The following is a 20775-nucleotide window of genomic DNA, read 5'->3' as shown; positions in this document are numbered from 1 at the left end:
GAGAAGATGAAGAGACTGTAAGAGAAATCAGGAAATACAGCTATGGCAGGACCAGTCAACCAAAGTGGTCCAGGGACCATTACGATAAAAGCAAGGCAGTGCCGGGTTACAGAAAGGGAGCTAAGAAATGCAGCAAGCCACAGCAACGCTGCCGCCAACAAGCACTGTGGAGCAGTACCGGGAAAATACCCTCCGTATGAGTCGAGGACAGTCGTGTTGCAGTGCTGAATTCTGAATTAGGGCAGTAACTTCAAAATCAAACACAAAGCAAACCCGAAATGCCTGTACTGCTCTCTCCCCCGTCATCCACGTACGATAATCTACCACTAGAATTAAACGGAGTCACATTACGTCTCCAAGGAGCCACTAGCCGGTGTCACTGAACGCCACTGACCCTCATGCTGGTGGCCGCACCCAGAGCCCCACTCTCTCCTCGTGGACATCTGACGCAGACAGACGTCTCTTCCAAAAATCGGTTCCACATGTCAACATCAGCACTGCTGTTGACACAGTGTCTTTGTCTTTATTGCTCTGCTTACTTGGCAAATAACTGTAAAATTAAGGTAGGAAAATAAAAACATAAGCCTAATTGCAGAAATAAGAATGAGAAAGAAGCTGGGGTATGTGGAAAGGGGCCTTAACAGTTTCGGCCTTTGGAAATAAAATCAGAGGCGCTTAGTTTAAGAGAGTAAACAGAGAATCAACATTCAAAGGATCATGGATTGCCCAAACTCCAGAGTGAGAACAGTATGTGACCGCAGTGGATGAATTCTCAAAGGTAATCAACTAGCAAAGAGGGTGTCAACGGCTCGCACGTTCCACATGGTGAACACTATGATTGGACAAGCCCATTTTTGGCCCTCCTATGTTATTTTTTTCTATATTTGTGGTCACTTCTAGGTATACAACCCTAAGTCACAGACACATAAAAAGAACTGACGGTTATTATACTCCATGAAGACTAAAACAGAATTATTTACCAGTCAACTATGCTAGACTAGGACTCTCGGGAGGCAGGGAAAAACTAGGAAGCCCTGTTTCTTTCACTGCACTTGGAGCACCTGATACATACAGTGAGCCTGCAAATATTTGTTGACTGAATGAGTGAAGGAGTACAGAACCAACGAATATGTAGACAAACCAATGAATAAAGCCGACCACCAAACTTGAGCTCTTCCACGCACAAGGTGCTACCGGTCCTAAATAAATAAATCCATCCTTACATACCATTCTATTAAATTTGTAGAGGCATGTGGTGGGAAGGAACAACAGAGAAGGGGAAAGGGGGTGGGAGAGGAAGAGAACAGACTTAAAGTCCCGGTTCAGACAGTTTACGTTTTCCTCAAGAACTGTAATGGAACAATACATAAAAGGTACTTTACAGGGTGGAAAGATCTTCCTAAACCCGTATTACCTCCCACAATTAATAGCTATTTCAAGGAGAACCTCAAAAGAACCATAAAATATACATTACAAATCACAAAGCTACACATGTTGTTTGAAAACATAGAGCAGGATTTTAAAAAATGACCTTGCCTTAAACCCAGGTTCTTTCGTGAATTTATAAAAAAAACAGACATTCCTCACAGACTGCTTCATCAGATAAAGTAAACGAGGTCGTAACTACATGCACTATTGCCTTTTCAAAAAGCCAAACAAAACATTCTGCTTTGTCAGGGTTACAAAAAATAAAACTGGTGCTACCATGCTGAGATGTAGAAAAAAAAATTTTTTTAAGTGGTTTCTGAAATAAATATGAGATATGTACTATTTTTGTGTTAAAAAAACCTGACAAGCCTTTACCCACAATCGTATGTGTAATCCAAGTATCCTTAATTAAAGTTGCGCTGGACAAGTTTTGGAGGGTGTTTTCCTTCCTGATAAGGGTTAGAAAATAAGTTTTCCTGAAGCAACAGGAAAATCGACAGATGGCAGCTCTCTGCATATAGCCAGTCGTCCACTCCCAGTGTGCCCTTCCCAGGGCAACTCATTCTCATGTACCCTAACTCAAGCTCTGGTTAAAAAAGTAAAAAGAAAAAAAAAAAAAAAAGGAAAGAAAAGACAGGAAGATCCAGGAACCCTCTATCTCTGAATCTGTATGATTTGGTATCCCAAGCGCTACACATCAAAACAGGGAACTCATTCCACCGGATAAACTGGATGCACCTTCAGAGGCACCTGGCAAGCATCCTCGCCCACCTCCCTTTGACAGCCCCTTCTCTTTTTAAAAATCTGGGGCCCACAGTATCACCCCCAGGTTTAGTACGATATCCTCCACTTTACTCTCAAACTTTAGCTCACACTGGCATTCCTTTCAATTAACTCAACAACTACAGTCGGAATGAAAGGATAAAAAACTGAGCTAGAGACCACCGACCTTGGGGTTTACTGGAAAAAGAACTGGTCAGGTGAAGGGGTTCAAGTCACAACCCTGCCACTTACTGCCCCGGGGTCCTCAGCAAACTACAACCTAATTAAGTCTCAGATTTCTCTTCTGTATAGTTGTGAAAGTAGTAAACTTAATAATAATCACAGTGAATGGATGCTATATGCCAGGCAGTGTGTTAATTACTTTTAACAGATGACCTTTCAATTCTCACAATAGTATGATTATCCCCACTGTACAAATAAAAGAATTGAGCCTGATGGAGGGGTTGAATAATTTATACAATGTCACACAGCAAATGATGAAATGAGGAGGCCAAGGTCTGAACCTAAGCAATCTCAAGCCACCTCTTTCTTTCTTCTGCCATTCCCTATTCAAAACACCACCACACTCACAGACTCATCGTTCCCTGTGTAGGGCACAGCCTGTATACATTCCCTACGTGCGACAAGTCCACACCACTGTTCATGCGTGTATCTTCCCACCTGCTTAAGTCTCCTCTGAACCCAACTAGGAGATAAACTTTGAGACACAGTCTAAATATCCACTTTCTATGGAAGCCCTCCCTAACATCCCGACAATCCATCGTGGTCCTAATATAACTCTGTCTACTCCTGTACTATTGTATTGACAATGTTATAACTGTTTTGTGCTTGGTTCACTCTCCTGTGGGATTCTCAAGGGCAGACGCCAACGCGTAATGGACACATCTATCTATCCTCAGCACTTAACACATGTTCCACCACATTTGTTGAGTAAATAAATGTCCAGACGGGGGGCTCTTTGGTTTTCTTAATGAACAAACATAAAAGACTTCTACACATGCAATAAAATTTTAAAAACTTTCTAAACTGTAAATACATCTGTAACTATTTACAATTTACAATTAATGTACCCCCTCACCATACAATCTATGAACTAACTTGAAGAAAGTGTTAACCATTCTACTCAATTAACCATAACCTAAGGTTTCCTTAATGTTACACCCAAATTTGAGTATCTTTAAATTTTCAGGTTTTTTTAATCCCTTCCTCAAACTACACAGTTTTGTTTAATTAGAAAAGTAGTAAGCAAGGTGCACTTTTTAGTTGGAGCAATGGTATATCCTCTAACATGCTAGCATTTGAAATGCTTTTTTAAAACCAACCATTTCTTTTTTATTTTTTAATTTTTTTTTAAAGATTTTATTTATTTATTCATGAGAGATAGAGAGAGAGAGAGGCAGAGGCAGAGGGAGAGGCAGGCTCCCCGCGGAGCAGGGAGCCCGATGCAGGACTCGATTCCAGGATCCCGGGATCATGACCTGAGCTGAAGGCAGACGCTTAACTGACTGAGCCACCCAGGCGTCCCGTAAAACCAACCATTTCTTTATATATAGTTACTAAGACAGTTATATATTCATTTCAAAGTTTATATAAAACAATGACTACATAAAGAAGAATTTACAAAATTTAAGATTAAACCCCCATCCTAATTCTGCCTAAAATTTCTAGCTGGGCCTCTTATTCAAAGGCATTTATTACACCAGCATTTAAATGTTCTACTAAATGATAATTACTTCACAGGTATGAACCAACAGTGCCATCCACTGTTCTTATGAATGATCTTTCCCAAATCCAGCTTTATAAGGCACTAAAAATAAGATTACTTTAAAATTTTATGTCAACAGTATTTAAGTGACAATAAGGTATTTGGGGATTTCATTGAAGATATCAAAAAAGCAGCAAATTTCAGGACAACTAGTTTTTGGATAAAAGTAAAAATGTAACAAGTTCGAAATCACCATAAATACTTCAATTTCACACATTTAATTGTTTGAGATAAGTTTCACTTCATTCATAGTCCAAATTATCATATTCTCTTTTTCTACAAAACAAATGACTAGAGCAAGAGAGAAATAATTACAATTACACTCCAGTGCAGCCAGAAAAAATTCTCTGCATTTGAGTAACACTGCTGTCCCTAAAATACTAAAATATTTATGAAGTGAATACTGTGAGCAAGACACTGTACCAAAAGCTATGGGGGAAACTAAGATTAATTTTTTTTAAGTTTGTCGTTCACTTAACACTGAACAAGTGAAGTGGGAGACTGATAAGCTGATGATGAACTGAATGAACTCCTAACTTTAAATTGTGGAACCAGCCACTTCCTTGCCTAGATAGTACAAAGGATGAAGAGATAGAAAGGGGAGGAGGAGTCTCGGAGAATATTGGTAGAGTGGAGGATACAGCAACATCGAAATTCTAAGGAAAACACTTATTGAAGTACTCACTGTGTGAGGGGACACATATAATACAGGCAGCACATGTCTACATCAGAAAAGAGATTAGCTCTAAGAGGGATCTAATTTATCTGAGTCACCAAGCCAGAAAACAACAGTGTCTATGACTCCAAACCCAAATGCAGAGCTCTCTCCAAGGAACCACAGACTCCAGTGTCTTTTCCAGGAATAAGCCGATGTCACGCTCCAGGCTCATGGCCTCCAGGAGGAGATAATGTTCTTGGCCTCCAGAAGTTTATAGAAGAACGAGAATAATAACAGCTCTCTGCTCACCTTAGGGACATGCTACAAGAATGGTTACAACCTCTCGAGTCAGGCTTCGCATTAGCCATGTTAGACTTCTGTAGTTTACTTTTGTGAAAGAATTTACTGTAGAGAACATAATATAAAATGTGCAAGTCATTTTAAGCTACAAATCTAAAGAACAGTCTCTCTCTTCTAGTAATTAATCAGAAAGACTACCTTCCAGAGATTACCTTTGGTCAACAGCAGAGGCTTTGCAAATTAGCATAACAGATGACAGAAATAAGTTTTCACTTGTGAAAGTAGCGGTTAGCTACAAAGGACAAGTGGGTAACTTCTAGCATAAAAGGTAGTAGAAACAAGATCTAAGGAGAGAAATCAGTGGCACTCCAGATAAGTGGATTGGCTAAAATAGTCTCCACAGTAGGGTAAAGGATCTGTTAACACACCAGCTGAGACCAGTTTCTCAACCTATAGTGACAGACCAGGATTTTGATTTCCAACCTCTAGTAAATCATCATTTTTATAAAATACAATGAAAATTAATTCCAAGCTATTGCAGCAGTGGTAAACTATCTTAAAAGTTTCTCAGATGTTTGCTGTCCATTTCTCCCCTTGTCACAGAGCAGTCGTCAGCAGTTAATGACCCAGCACTGGTCCATGAACCACACTTCGGGCAGCCCTGGCTTGGACACTAAGGATCTTCTTGGGCTTGGTCCCTACTGGACCATCACTCCAGACACTGTTAGAGGATTCTGGTCGACTGAGGCTGACCACACTGTCTCACTGGGCTCAAGTCAACCTTTCAACACAAGGTGTGATTTAATCACCCAAAAGGAGAGTTCGGACTTCACCAGGCTTACAAGAACAGGTGGACTGTGCCGGCTTGTTTAGTAAGTTCTTATTTCAGATTGTGGACTGGGACTTGCTTTCATTATAACCTGACAGCTGGGCTGGAAGGAAGCAACTAATCCCCATTGGTAGTGACTACCGTCTATCCAAAAACCCCCTAAGAGTTAGTTGTACATAACGAAATTGGCTTGGGTTAATTTGCAGTCATCAGTGCCCGATATATAAAAAGCCAACTGACCCATAATTTTTAAATAAGAGAATGACTATATAGTCTGCCAAAACTTTCTGGGAAATGTTTTATCTTGAGATTCTGCCTCTTAGAGAGGGTTATTATGACCTTCTAACAGCTGTGTCTAAGGATGACACAGAAGCTGAAGGAGTTATTCTCAAGAGAGCATATTCAAAAGACTGCCATGATTTTTTTTTTAAAGATTTTATTTATTTATTTGAAAGAGAGAGAGCACATGAGAGGGGGGAGGGTCAGAGGGAGAAGCCGACTCCCTGCCGAGCAGGGAGCCCGATGTGGGACTCGATCCAGGGACTCCAGGATCATGACCTGAGCCGAAGGCAGTCGCTTAACCAACTGAGCCACCCACGCGCCCGACTGCCATGATTTATATCAGGACATTGGAACAACAATCTAGCATGAACTAAAGAAAAAAAATCTTAATTTCTTCACATGATGCGAAGATATAAAAACTCAATAAATCATTATTGAATATACTAAAATATGCAGTCATTTCAAAGACATTATAAGCTTTTCCAAACTTTGTCCTCGCACAATATTAAAAGGATTCACCCCAGTATGAGTGTGATCCCACATATATTCAACCTTCTAAGAGGCTTTCCTTGGAACCGTAATTAAAAGCTTTTAGAGTGCTTCTAATTAAAATACCTCTTAAAATGTTTTTTTATACAAGGTAATTTTCTGAAAGCTCCAACTTAAGAGTAACAGAAAAAGATGGCATTTGAGGCTTTGACATTCCGCACGTGTATTGATGACGGCGACGGCGGTAGTCCTGTTTGATGCCAAAGGTCAGGGAAACCACTTTACTGTGTGGCTGCCACTGTGTCTCACAGAGGGGCGGTGAGGAAGTGTCTGAGTATCTCACAGCTCTCCAATTCGAGGTCTGCGGGTCCCTGCTGTGCACCCTTAGCCCCTAGAAAGATAGTCATGTTGCAATCTAAAAGCATTCCCCAGGATACAGAATAGAAAGAGACCCAAATCCTCCCCATCCGGGAGCTGCAATTCAGTCTGAGTTTAGAGCTGTGTGTTTTGGATTAGTTCATTCCATGTTAGTTACCTGTTGACTTGCGAAATGTTTACCTTTGCATATCATAATACCTAACACAATACCTGGTAATGTGTAAGCACATAATAATTGTATTTTCAAATGTACTATGATTATGTCTAGTTAATAACTATTTCATGTTGTAATCATCAGAACCAGAAAGATAACAAAATGTTATTAGGTGTGATTATATTTCTCTAAAAACAACACCACTTATAATAAAATAAATTATCGTTCTTTCATTCATTCATTCATTCAAATGTTTAGAGAGCACCTATGAATCCAGCACTGGATAGAGATGGTAAATTCTGAACATTATAGAAAGAAAGTGAAAACATCCAAGTTAGCTTTTTTCCACAAAGACATGATATTACAGGTGGAAAAAAGTAACAGATACTTTAAAAAATGATAATAATTTCAAGTACATAATCTCAAAATTAGATTTCCCTTTAAAGGTTCCCATATACCATCATTTTATGTCTGACAGATGGCAAGTAACAAGAAAAACGAGGTAAATCTTAAAAGAGAAAATGTTAGTAAAATATTACAGGGTCAGACAGTATTTTCTTAGATGTGCTCGGCCCAGGGGAGGAATATCCCTTCAAACAAGGGATAATCTGATAGTAGGACCTAAAAAGCAATACAACTTCTATCAGAACGGCTAAGCAGCATCCAACTCTTGGCTTTGGAAGAACAAAAATTGCCAAGAGATTGTCAAAACTGATGACTTTAATAGTGACAGAGGAGGCAAAAATGAGGCACAGATTTTCTTTATGGCCCAATTTCCAACTTTTTACTTTTTGTCTCTACACCACCTAGGACCTTCTATCTCCACTACTAGAAAAAAAAACAAGGCAATCACACACATAGGGCCCCTAACAAAACCTAAGCTTTCCAACCTCAGTGCACTTCTTGTGTCTATGCACAGGATGACTCCTTATTATGTGGACCACAGTGTTGGATGGATCCATTTTTTAAATCTACATAAACACCCACATATACTCTACTTCAGAACTAGAAACACATTCTACCAATTTAATGAAAAAAATGAAACACTTTGGCATGAATCTTCAAATTTTTATCTTTACCTCAGAAACTAGCTCATTTCTGGCTAGATACTTAATTCGAATCTAACACATGATGTCACTTCCAGTTTATAGAAAATACGTAGTATAGAATAACAACTGAATACCAACACCAATGGGAGGAAGAGAGGAGAAAGGAGTGCTGACGAATCCTGGGGAGGGAGGCTGGTATTCCAATCAAGAACTTGCCTTATCTCGAGTCAGGGCCATCAAAAGATCACAGTATATTAACTAAAACATAATGGGACAAAACACGGAAACACTACCCTCTATTTCACCTGCTAGCATGAAAGAACGGAACCACGTTCTGTACACTCAATCATTTAAGACCTTTAAGAAAAAGAACTAAGTCCTACACTTGGGCTTACCGATGTCCTTTACTCCTTTTTTTTTTTTTAAAGATTTTATTTATTTATTTATAAGAGACAGAGATGGAGAGAGGCAGAGGGAGAAACAGGCTCCCAAGGAGCAGGGAGCCCGATGCGGGACTCAATCCCAGGACTCTGGGATCATGACCTGAGCCGAAGGCAGATGCTTAACCATCTGAGCCACCCAGGCGCCCACCAATGTCCTTTACTCCTATACCTGAGGATGCACAAAAGTGTCCTTCTTCCTTGCCAAAGCTTACTTTTCCATCTGTATACACGATCCCATTGAAACAGTTCCTGCTGTCAATATATTTCTACTCCTTACCCCCTGCCTCTAAACTGGCTCAGACAGAAGCATCTTTCCATTCTCTAGAGACCACTTCTCTTCCTTTATAGTTAAACTCCTCCAAAGAGTAATCTTCCTGGAACAAAACTTACTAATTTTGAATCTTCCCACTCTCCTGAAACAGTTCACCTATCCCAGCATTATTTCTCCTGAAGGGGTCGAAAGCAGCTGATGGGATGACTCTCCCTATTCACACACCTTCATCTCTGACTACGTCTAGTTCATAGATGACTCCTCCCATATCCTATGTGCAGACAGTAAGCACTCACCTTCCATGACCTCACTCACTCACGCCTCTCCAACTAAAGCTTTGTGGCCTTGTATTTCCATCCCCCACCATTCCTTGGAACTTCCAATCAATGGTTACAAGTAATTCCACTGGCGTATGCCAAAGCCCATTTTCTTAACCGTGACACAGTTCCGCCATCCTTACTATTCTTCCCCAAACTACCACTCGGACCCCTAGTCCTTCCTGGCAGGGTTACTGTAACGGCCTCATAAATGATCTCCCTGTACCTATCTTCCAACACCAACGCACATTACAAGCTGGTACCAGAATAATATCCCTACTGCCCAGCTACGATTATTTCTCACCTCTGTTCCAGACTTCAGCGGCTCTCCTTGTCCTTTACTAACTGGAATTAAGTGTAATTTCTCACCCTGGGGCAATTACATTCTTCACACAAAAGATGATTTATCCACTTTTCCTTGCATACATTGGAAACACCAGACTGCCCAGAGAAAATTACCTTCTTCATAAACAACTCACGTGGTCCACTCATACGCCTTTGCTCATTCTTTCCTCTACCTACAGTGTTCTCATCATACCTATCCTACTCCCCGGAACCATGCAGGCCAAACGGGAATTAAAGCTGCAGGTGATATTAAGGATGCTCATCAGCTGACATTAAAATAGAGCATCCAGGTGGCTCCAGTGTAATCACTTAAAAGTGGGAGAGAGAGAGAGTCAGAGGAGAAATACGATACTGCAGGCTTTGAAGATGGAAGAAGAGGATCATACGCAAGGAATGTGGGTGGCCCTTTGAGGCTGAAGAAAGGAAGTAAACAGATTCTCCCCAACAGCCTACAGAACACAGCCCTGCCTATAGCACGTTAGCACTGCAAGACCTGTGTTAGACTTCTGACTTCCGGAACTGTAACGTAATAAATCTGTGTAGTTTTAAGCCACCCAGTTAGTGGTCATCTGAAACTGAATATACCTCCATACATAATTATCACAATTCTACCTATCTTTCGGGGCCCATTTCAAAAGTCTCTATAATGCAAAGAGTATTCGGCTCCCACGAGATCCCTCTCTGCCAACCACACTAGAGAGGCTTCCTTGCTCCTCTGAACCCACAAAAGTATCTGATGGACTAATAGGTAATTCTCGGTCTTAGCCGCTTACCAGCTACACGACAATGTAAAGTCTCTTAACCTCTCTGCACTTTACTTTCGTCGCCTATTAAAAAACAATCTCATAAGGCTGTTGTGAGGATTAAATATAGGAAAGAATATACATTTCTAAGAACCGTGTCTGGCACACAGTAGGCATTCAATTTGCCTTAGGAATCATCATAAACTGTATTCTCACTTGTTTTTTAGAGTCAAAGCCACATCACTGTCTTATCAGCGTACCAGACAGACATGTGCCTCCCCACGCTTCCTCTGCAGGGCGTCTCTGCCACACGAGAGACAGTCTAGAAAAAGGAGCTGTACCAGGCGACTGGCAGCTAACCTCAAAAAGCTCACCTCAGAAGACAAGAAGAGCACTGGAAACTGGAGCAATGAATCAAGTGGACCAAAATTTATATACTCAGTACAGCAAACAAAAACAAAGATGGATAGCTGAATGCCAGAGAGAGGTATTAGGAGAAAAGATAAATGTTATTTAAGAAATAAAAGGCACACTCATTATAGACATTATGATCCAATACATAATTCTCTCAGCTCCTCCAGAATCTAGCATGACCTGAAATTTTTAACTTCTTCATTGGTAAAGCAATTAATACACTCCTTATACTCCTTTAGAAATGTAACAAAGTGTAACAACTTTGTAGACTCTAATAGTAACTTCAACAATTTACTAACATACACAATAAAGCTTGCTGCAAATGTGAGCCTTTTCCCAAATGGAGAATGGAAAATTTATATAAAATTTAAGATGTCCGTTTTTAAGTTGAAAGCAATACAATTTTGTCAAGATTTTGATGGAAAGGATAATTTTCTCTTGAAAGAAATAATTATGGATATACTTCTTTTAAAACATTTGAATATAAGTTTAAAAAAAAAAAAAGCAATGAGCTCCACCAGAGGTAAAAAATAAAATCCAAGCAAAGATGTTAAGAATGATACCATGACAAATGCTTACAGGGATGCTCTCACCTGAGAGCAAATGATAAGGCTACAACTGATTCAGGAAAGTGATTAGTAGTCAGAGAAGGTCAGAAACACCGATCTCAATTAGAGATAATATGGACTAAATTCTCTTAACATCAAAAGCATATTTGCTAATTTACTTACTAAGGGTCAGTTCTATATGGTAATATGAGAGAGTGATGGCAAATATCCAGTGAGCTTTAAAAGGCTTACAGTGCAAGGGGCAACTGGGTGGCTCAATCAGTTAAGTGTCCGACGCTTGATTTCGGCTCAGGTCATGATCTCAGGGTCATGAGATTGAGCCCCGTGTCAGGCTCCGCACTCAGCGAGGAGTCTGCTTGAGGACTGTCTCTCTCCCTCTCCCGGGGTCCCAACCCCCATGCTCACGCTCACGGGTGCACATGCCCCCTCTCTCTAAAATAAATAAATCTTTTTTAAAAAATTAAAAAAATAAAAAGTTTATAGTGTAGCCTCACTTTAAGAAACACTAAATCCAAAAGAAAGGAAACCCAAATAAAATTCCTGAATATTTTTCACTTACCACCTAAAAAGAGCATATAACTGCACAGGGAAGGATTACCAACACGGTGAATGGGGAAAGGATAAGATGTGCCAGGGACACCTGATGGTGTGCCCAGGGGCCTGCAGTCAAGACAGAGGAGAACCTTGAGTTTGGGGATCTCAAGTCGTTCAGTGTGACGGAACCCTGGAGGGTGAGGCAGGGAGTGACCACATGAAGAAGTGCACAGAAACTAGAAAAATGAAGCATCTTTGAAAACCAACAGTTAAAAGCAACACTCCAGAGGTCAACAAGAGCTTCAAAGTCACACCGAAGAAACCAAATGGATCTAAATATAATAGTGTTTGATAGACCCTGAAATATTAACATGCTTAAAGAAATGTATCTTGGCGAAAAAGGGATGATTATTCCTATATTGGGAAAAAAAGAGAGAGAGAGAGATTCTCAGAAACACTTGACTTTGCCCTCCTAAAGGCATTGTTCAGGAGAAAGCTTGCTTAGCCAAACTCCAGGTATTAAGGTCCAACTGGGAAGGCAATCTGTACTGTGAAGAGAATTTAGCATAAACCCATTAAAATTTCAAATTATAAAAATCAATCATTCATTCAACTAAATATTTATTAAATCCCTGCTGTGTACGTTCTTCCATATTCTAAGGATACAGTGGTAGGCAAGAGAGTTGAAATTCCCTGTCATCTTGGAGCTTACTACATGCCAATGAGGAGAGATGATTAAAATAGAAATGAACTCATATATATTTCAATAATGACAAGTGTTACAGAAGAAAATAAGGCAAATAGGGAGGATAGGGAATGTAGGGATATGGCAATTTTAGGTAGAAAATCGGGAGTAAAAAGAAAAACTGCAGTATCTGAAGGAAGAGGGAGAATGGAGACGGAGGGAGAAACAAACAGCCTTATGCTTCTAATTTGGCTCAGGCTCAAAAGAGAGAATATATTAGATGCTCCAGTCAATGTGATAATGACATTTCTCACTGCTATACTCTGATTTAATCACTAGTCTCTGAGCTTGATGAGTGCAGGTTTCTGAATCTTCAATGCTGAAGACCAGACGTTGGTCCCAGGTAAATTCACCAAGGCAAAGGAAAGTCAACCCAGGCAACTTTTAGGGAAAAACCAAATGACATCTTCAACCTTCCCTGATCTTTGGCAGTGGTGAGAAGGATTAACCAGAAGGTGATAAAACTAGAGAAAAGATGGCCAGTGACAAAAGAGCTGGGACTGTGCAGGAGGAAATGGAGGCATGGCTTAGAGAGGTAGAACAGTGCTGGAGAAGGAAAAAGACAAGTTCACCCACTCTCCACAGGAAACAGCATGATGGAAGCAAAGGACAAAGGAAAAAAATTCCAGAAAGGAGGGAAGGAGGCTGAAATCAAAAAGAAGAAGGACAGGGGCACCTGGGTGGCTCAGTCGGTTGAGCATCTAACGCTTGATTTCAGCTCAGGTCATGATCTCAGGATTGTGAGATCGAGCCCCACATTGGGCTCCATGCTCAGCGTGGAGTCTGCTTGAGAATCTCTCCTTCTCCCTCTATCTCTAAGTCCACCCCACCCCCCCACTCATGTGTCCTCTCTCACTCCTAAATAAAATCTTGGGGAAAAAAAAAAAGCAGGATAGCTTATGTCTGTTCAAGGCAGTTCTGTGACTGGAGGGACTCCCATGATTTAAAGAACAGAAGGCCTTGGCCTCATCATATTTTCAGACTACACTAATATTGATGACAAATTCCATTAATGCAAATAAAACGAAGTGCAAATGAGCACACCAAGAGTCAAAAGTAAGGGTCAGGAACTTCAAACTAAGATGTGAAAATAAGAGTGCTTAATATTCAGTTCACGATGCTTATTTTTAGTTCAAAGCTCATAAGGGCAACATTTTATTTTTATTTTTTTTAAAGATTTTATTCATTTATTTGAGAGAGAGAGAGCGCACAAGCAGGGGGAGAGGCAGAGAGAGAGGGAGAAGCAAACTCCCCATTGAGCAGGAAGCCCAACTCAGGGCTCGATCCCAGGACCCTGAGATCATCATCTGAGCCAAAGGCAGATGCTTAACTGACTGAGCCACCCAGGCACCCCAAGGACAACATTTTAAAACATGTATTTCAGATAGTTAATAATCAAAACATGGTTAGTATCTCGGGCATTATTTACTATAACTCTATTGAAAAAACAAAGATGATGGGTATGTTAATCATTCCAACAACAAAATGCTTTTTAAAAATATTTTAATCAAAGGTTATGGCTGGAAAATGAAATCCATGTTTATTACCAAAAAGGCATTGGAATAATATTAATCAAAGACCTAAAGCCTTGCTGCAAACATACAGGTAATTTGTACACAGGGAACATTTAACAGGGAACTACATTCATGCGATTTAGAGCTTTTTGATTTTTCTTTCCCATGAAAATGTTCAACTGCTTTACTCTGTCACATGTTCAGAGGGAAAACCTGAATTCATGAAGTATACTGAATATTTTATGACTAAGCTTGAGAGACACTTACCCAGTATTGATGGAAATGATTTCTATCAGTGGATTCTTCCTGATCTTTGGCAAATCCAATCGCGCTCCACCCAAGCGCTTTCCATTATCCTTTTTCTGACCCAGCAGTCTCACAGAATGACCTTCAAATAAAGCATATAAATACACATTAGCATCAGCCACAGAACTTCACTTTAATTTACTGCTCTCAACAAATGTGTTAATATTTTCATTGACCTTCTTTCTTTTATGAAACAAACAACAATATATATATATAAGAAGATGTGACCATTGACCTAAGAAATAATGCCAAAGGGACAAACAGCTGTGTGCACGTCCTGCAGTCAAAAGTGCTTTACTTATAATATTTGCAAATTTCTACTGCACACATGACAGAAACAGAAATATCCTCAGAATGTCATTCCATAAGGTATGCATGCTCTCCAGCATTGACCAGGTATGTATATGAAACAGGAAGGGTTCACTTGGGCACTGGGCCTGCCAGCCAACTCATTGTTGGGGGATTAAAAAAAAAATGCAAAAGCAGACTATCTGCTCAAAGCAAACAGCAAATCAAAGAAATAAAGAATTAGATAGGAGGAGCAAGATGGCGGAGGAGTAGGAGACCTGGTTTTCGACCGGTCCCAGGAATTCAGCTAGATAGGGATGAAACCATTCTGAACACCTACAAACTCAACAGGAGATCGAAAAAAAGAATAGCAGCAACTCTCTGAACAGAAAAGCGACCACTTTCTGGAAGGTAGGATGTGCGGAGAAGTGAATCCGAGGCGATATTCGGGAGGATAGTTGGCCGCTACCGGCAAGTGATAGAGCTGCAGAGCACAAAATCGGAACTTTTAGAAGTCGGCTCCTCTGAGGGACGTCGCTCCAGTGGCTAAGCGGGGGATGGAACCCTCGCTGGGAAAGTGTGGTCTCAGGACCCTCGGGGTCACAGAAAGACCGGGTGTGCCTGAGTGCGGCAGAGCTCCCAGGTATCGGAGCAGGGAAGCCAGCTGCAGAGACGGAGCTGAGGCGTGGGCTCTCAGCTCGAGATTGCCATAAACCGGGAACCACGGCACAGTCGGGCCACTGCTCCTCCAGGAGGGACCCAACAAGCAGCAGATCCGGGAGACTCCCCTTCCTCCCCCGGGAGGAGTGGCCCGGGAGTGCACCGCAGGGATCTCCTGGGTTTGGAGACTCCACACGGGGTCGGGTGCCAGAGACAGAAACGCCTGGTCACAGGCCGGGTGAGCACGGAGTGCGGCCAGATACCGGGGAGACGGGAGTGACTGATGGCTTTTCTCTGGGGGCTCACTGAGGAGCGGGCCCCGAGTTCTCAGATCGTCTGGGGCGGAGATTGGGAGGCCACAATTTTCACTCTCGTCCTCCAAAGCTGTACAGAAAGCTTGCAGGGAACAAAAGCTCCCGAGAGCAATCCCGAGCATATTACTTAGCCCAAACCGGACAAGGGTGGGGCAATTCCGCCTCCGGCAAAGACATTTGGGAACCACGGCAACAGGTCCCTCCCCCAGAAGATCAGCGAGAACAGCCAGCCAAGACCAAGTTTACTGATCAATGAGAACGGCAGAACTCCAGCGCTAGGGGAATACTGCACATAGAACCCATGGCTTTTTTACCATTATTCCTTAGTCTTTCAAAGCTATTTTTTTTTCACTTTTTTTATTTTTCCCTTTTTCAATCAACATCTTATCAATCCCTTTTTTAAAAAATCTTTTTTATTTTTGATTTTTAGAGTCATATACTATCCCTTCATAGTAGTTACCCATATTTTTGGTATATATATACACATATATAACTTGTTCTCTCTTTAAAATTTTGGGATACACTTTCTTCTAACAGACCAAAATATACCCTAAATCTCTAGTATATGGCTTTGTTCTAGTCTCTTCCCTGATCACATTCTCTCCCCCCCCTTTTTTTAATCCTCTTCTTTCTTCTTTCAACCAACTTCTTATCAATTCCTATTATATAATCTTTTATAATTTTCAACTTCACAGTCATATTCCATCCCTTCATCGTATTTACCCTTATTTTTGTATATATATAAGTTTTTCTTTCTTTAAAATTTTGGGAGGCACTTTCTTCTAAAAAACCAAAATATGCCCAAAATCTAGTGTGTGGTGCTGATCTATGCACCAGCCTGATCATACTTGATCATATTCTGTTTTTTTTGTTGTTGTTGTTGTTGTTTGTTTGTTTGTTTCATCTTTTTCTTTTGCTTTTTTTCTTTCTTTCTTTCCCTTCCTTTTCCCCTGGTTTCAGGCCTCTTCTGATCTGTTTAGTGTTTATTTTTCTGAAGTCGTTGTTAACCTGTTAGCATTTTGTTCTCTCATTAATCTATTCTCCTCTAGACAAAATGACAACACGGAAAAAATCACCTCAAAAAAAAAGAACAAGAGGCAATACAAACTGCCAGGGACCTAATCAATACAGACATTAGTAAGATGTCAGAACTAGAGTTCAGAATGACGTTTTTAAAGATACTAGCTGGGCTTGAAAAAAGCATGGAAGATATTAGAGAAACCCTTTCTGGAGAAATAAAAGAACTAAAATCTAACCAAGTCAAAATCAAAAAGGCTATTAATGAGGTGCAATAAAAAATGGAGGCTCTAACTGCTAGGATAAATGAGGCAGAAGAAAGAATCAGTGATATAGAAGACCAAATGATGGAAAATAAGAAGCTGAGAAAAAGAGAGATAAACAACTACTGGATCACGAGGGCAGAATTCGAGAGATAAGCGATACCATAAGACGAAACAACATTGGAATAATTGGGATCCCAGAAGAAGAAAGAGAGAGAGGGCAGAAGGTATACTGGAGCAAATTATAGCAGAGAACTTCCCTAATTTGGGGAAGGAAACAGGCATCAAAATCCAGGAGTCACAGAGAACCCCTCTCAAAATGAATAAATATAGGTCAACACCCCGACATCTAATAGTAAAACTTACGAGTCTCAGAGACAAAGAGAAAATCCTGAAAGCAGCTCGGGAGAAGAGATATGTAACCTACAAAGGTAGAAACATTAGACTGGCAACAGACCTATCCACAGAGAGCTGGCAGACCAGAAAGGACTGGCACGATATATTCAGAGAACCTCATTTATCCTAGCAGTTAGAGAAAAATATGCAGCCAAGAATACTATATCCAGCTAGACTGTAGCTGAAAATAGAAGGAGAGATAAAAAGCTTCCAGGACAAACAAAAACTAAAGGAATTTGCAAACACAAAACCAGCCCTACAAGAAATATTGAAAGGGGTCCTCTAAGCAAAGAGAGAGCCTAAAAGCAACATAGACCAGAAAGGAACACAGACAATATACGGTAACAATCACCTTACAGGCAATACAATGGCACTAAATTCATATCTTTCAATAGTTACCCTGAATGTAAATGGGCTAAATGTCCCAATCAAAAGACACAGGCTATCAGATTGGATTAAAAAAGAAGACCCATTGATATGTTGTCTGCAAGAGACTCATTTTAGACCCAAAGACAGCCCCAGATTGAAAGTAAGGGGGTAGAAAACCATTTACCATGCTAATGGACACCAAAAGAAAGCTGAGGTGGCAATCCTTATATCAGACAAATTAGATTTTAAACCAAAGACTGTAATAAGAGGTGAGGAAGGACACTATATCCTACTTAAAGGGTCTATCCAACAAGAAGAACTAACAATTGTAAATATCTATGCCCCTAACACGGGAGCACCCAATTATATAAGGCAATTAATAACAAAAGCAAAGAAACACATCGACAACAATACAATAATAGGGGGGACTTGAACACCCCCCTCACTGAAATAGACAGATCGTCTAAACAAAACATCAACAAGGAAATAAAGGCTTTAAATGACACACTGGACCAAATGGACTTCACAGACATATTCAGAACATCCCATCCCAAAGCAATGGAATACACATTCTTCTCTAGTGCCCATGGAACATTCTCCAGAATCGATCACATCCTAGGTCACAAATCAGGTCTCAAACTGTACCAAAAGATTAGGATCATTCCCTGCATATTTTCAGACCACAATGCCTTGAAACTAGAACTCAACCACAAGAGGAAAGTAGGAAAGAACTCAAATACATGGAGGCTAAAGCACATCCTACTAAAGAACGAATGGGTCAACCAGGAAATTAAAGAAGAATTAAAAAAATTCATGGAAACCAATGAAAATGAAAACACAACTGTTCAAAATCTTTGGGATGCAGCAAAGGCAGTCCTAAGAGGAAAGTATAGAGCAATACAAGCCTTTCTCAAGAAACAAGAAAGGTCTCAAGTACACAACCTAACTCTAAACCTAAAGGAGCTGGAGAAAGAACAGCAAATAGAGCCTAAACCCAGCAGGAGAAGAGAAATAATAAAGATCAGAGCAGAAATCAATGAAACAGAAACTAAAAGAACAGTAGAACAGATCAACGAAACTAGGAGCTGGCTCTTTGAAAGAATTAACAAGATTGATAAACCCCTGACCAGACTTATCAAAAAGAAAAGAGAAATGACCCAAATCAACAAAATCATGAATGAAAGAGAGATCACAACCAACACCAAAGAAATACAAACAATGATAAGAACATATTATGAGCAACTCTATGCCAGCAAATTAGATAACCTGGAAGAAATGGAGGCATTCCTAGAGATGTATCAACTACCAAAACTGAAGCAGGAAGAAATAGAAAACCTGAACAGACCTATCACCACTAAGGAAATTGAAGCAGTCATCAAAAATCACCCAACAAACAAAAGCCCAGGGCCAGATGGCTTCCCAGGGGAATTCTACCAAACATTTCAAGAATTAATACCTATTCTTCTAAAACTGTTCCAAAAAATAGAAATGGAAGGAAAACTTCCAAACTCATTTTATGAGGCCACCATTACCTTGATCCCAAAACCAAAGACCCCATCGAAAAGGAGAATTACAGACCAATATCCTTGATGAACATGGATGCAAAAATTCTCACCAAAATACTAACCAATAGGATCCAACAGTACATTAAAAGGATTATTCACCAGGACCAAGTGGGATTTATCCCTGGGCTGCAAGGTTGGTTCAACATCCGCAAATCAATCAATGTGATACATTAATAAAAGAAAGAACAAGAACCATATGATCCTCTCAATAGATGCAGAAAAAGGATTTGACAAACTACAGCATCCTTTCCTGATCAAAACTCTTCAGAGTATAGGCATAGAGAGTACATACCTCAATATCATAAAAGCCATCTATGAAAAACCTACAGCGAATATCATTCTCAATGGGGAAAAACTGAGAGCTTTCCCCCTAAGGTCAGGAACACGGCAGGGATGTCCACTATCACCACTGCTATTCAACATTGTATTAGAAGTCCTAGCCACAGCAATCAGACAACAAAAAGAAATGAAAGGCATCCAAATCGGCAAAGAAGAAGTCAAACTCTCACTCTTTGCAGATGATAGGATACTTTATGTGGAAAACCCAAAAGACTCCACCCCAAAACTGCTAGAACTCATACAGGAATTCAGTCAAGTGGCAGGATATAAAATCAATGCACAGAAGTCAGTGGCATTCCTATACACGAACAACAAGACAGAAGAAAGAGAAATTAAGGAGTCGATCCCATTTACAATTGCCCCCAATCCATTAGATACTAGGAATAAATCTAACCAAAGAGGCAAAGGATCTGTACTCAGAAAACTATAAAATACTCATGAAAGAAACTGAGGAAGACACAAAGAAATGGAAAAACGTTCCATGTTCATGGATTGGAAGAACAAATACTGTGAAAGATGTCAATGCTACCTAGAGCAATCTACACATTCAATGCAATCCCCATCAAAATACCATCCACTTTTTTCAAAGAAATGGAACAAATAATCCTAAAATTTGTATGGAACGAGAAAAGACCCCGAATAGTCAGAGGAATGTGGAAAAAGAAAAGCAAATCTGGCGGCATCACAATTCCGCACTTCCAGCTCTATTACAAAGCTGTCATCATCAAGACAGTGTGGTACTGGCACAAAAACAGACACATCGATCAATGAAACAGAACAGAGAGCCCAGAAATGGACCCTCAACTCTATGGTCAACTAATGTTTGACAAAGAAGGAAAGAATGTGCAATGGAAAAAAGACAGTCTCTTCAACAAATGGTGTTCGGAAAATTAGATAGCCACATGCAGACAAATGAAACTGTACCATTTCCTTACACCACACACAAAAACAGACTCCAAATGGTTGAAAGTCTTAATTGTGAGACAGGAGTCCATCAAAATCCTAAAGGAGAACACAGGCAGCAACCTCTTCGACCTCAGCCGCAGCAACTTCTTCCTAGAAACATCGCCAAAGGCAAGGGAAGCGAGGGCAAAAATGAACTATTGGGACTTCATCAAGATAAAAAGCTTTTGCAAAGCAAAGGAAACAGTCAACAAAACCAAAAGACAACCGACAGAATGGGAGAAGATATTTGCAAATGACATATCAGATAAAGGGCTAGTATCCAAAATCTATAAAGAACTCATC

General features: G+C 40.3%; 1 protein-coding gene across 2 annotated transcripts in view; it reads right to left on the bottom strand.

Annotated features, from left to right (window-relative positions):
* The window catches only part of CDKAL1 (CDK5 regulatory subunit associated protein 1 like 1), a 661526-nt gene that overhangs the window by 418884 nt on the left and 221867 nt on the right, over positions 1-20775 (bottom strand). For both annotated transcript variants that reach the window (XM_034985765.1, XM_034985766.1), the window contains one exon: positions 14278-14398. In XM_034985765.1, coding sequence (XP_034841656.1) covers positions 14278-14398 — 121 coding nt within the window. The remainder of the gene's footprint in view (positions 1-14277; positions 14399-20775) is intronic.

Source organism: Mirounga leonina, unplaced genomic scaffold, assembly GCF_011800145.1.
Source record: "Mirounga leonina isolate KUSES-001 unplaced genomic scaffold, KU_Mleo_1.0 Mir_366, whole genome shotgun sequence".
In the NCBI taxonomy this organism is placed as follows: domain Eukaryota; kingdom Metazoa; phylum Chordata; class Mammalia; order Carnivora; family Phocidae; genus Mirounga; species Mirounga leonina.
Note: the sequence above shows the minus strand (reverse complement) of the source record. Positions and strands in the feature narration are given on the sequence as shown.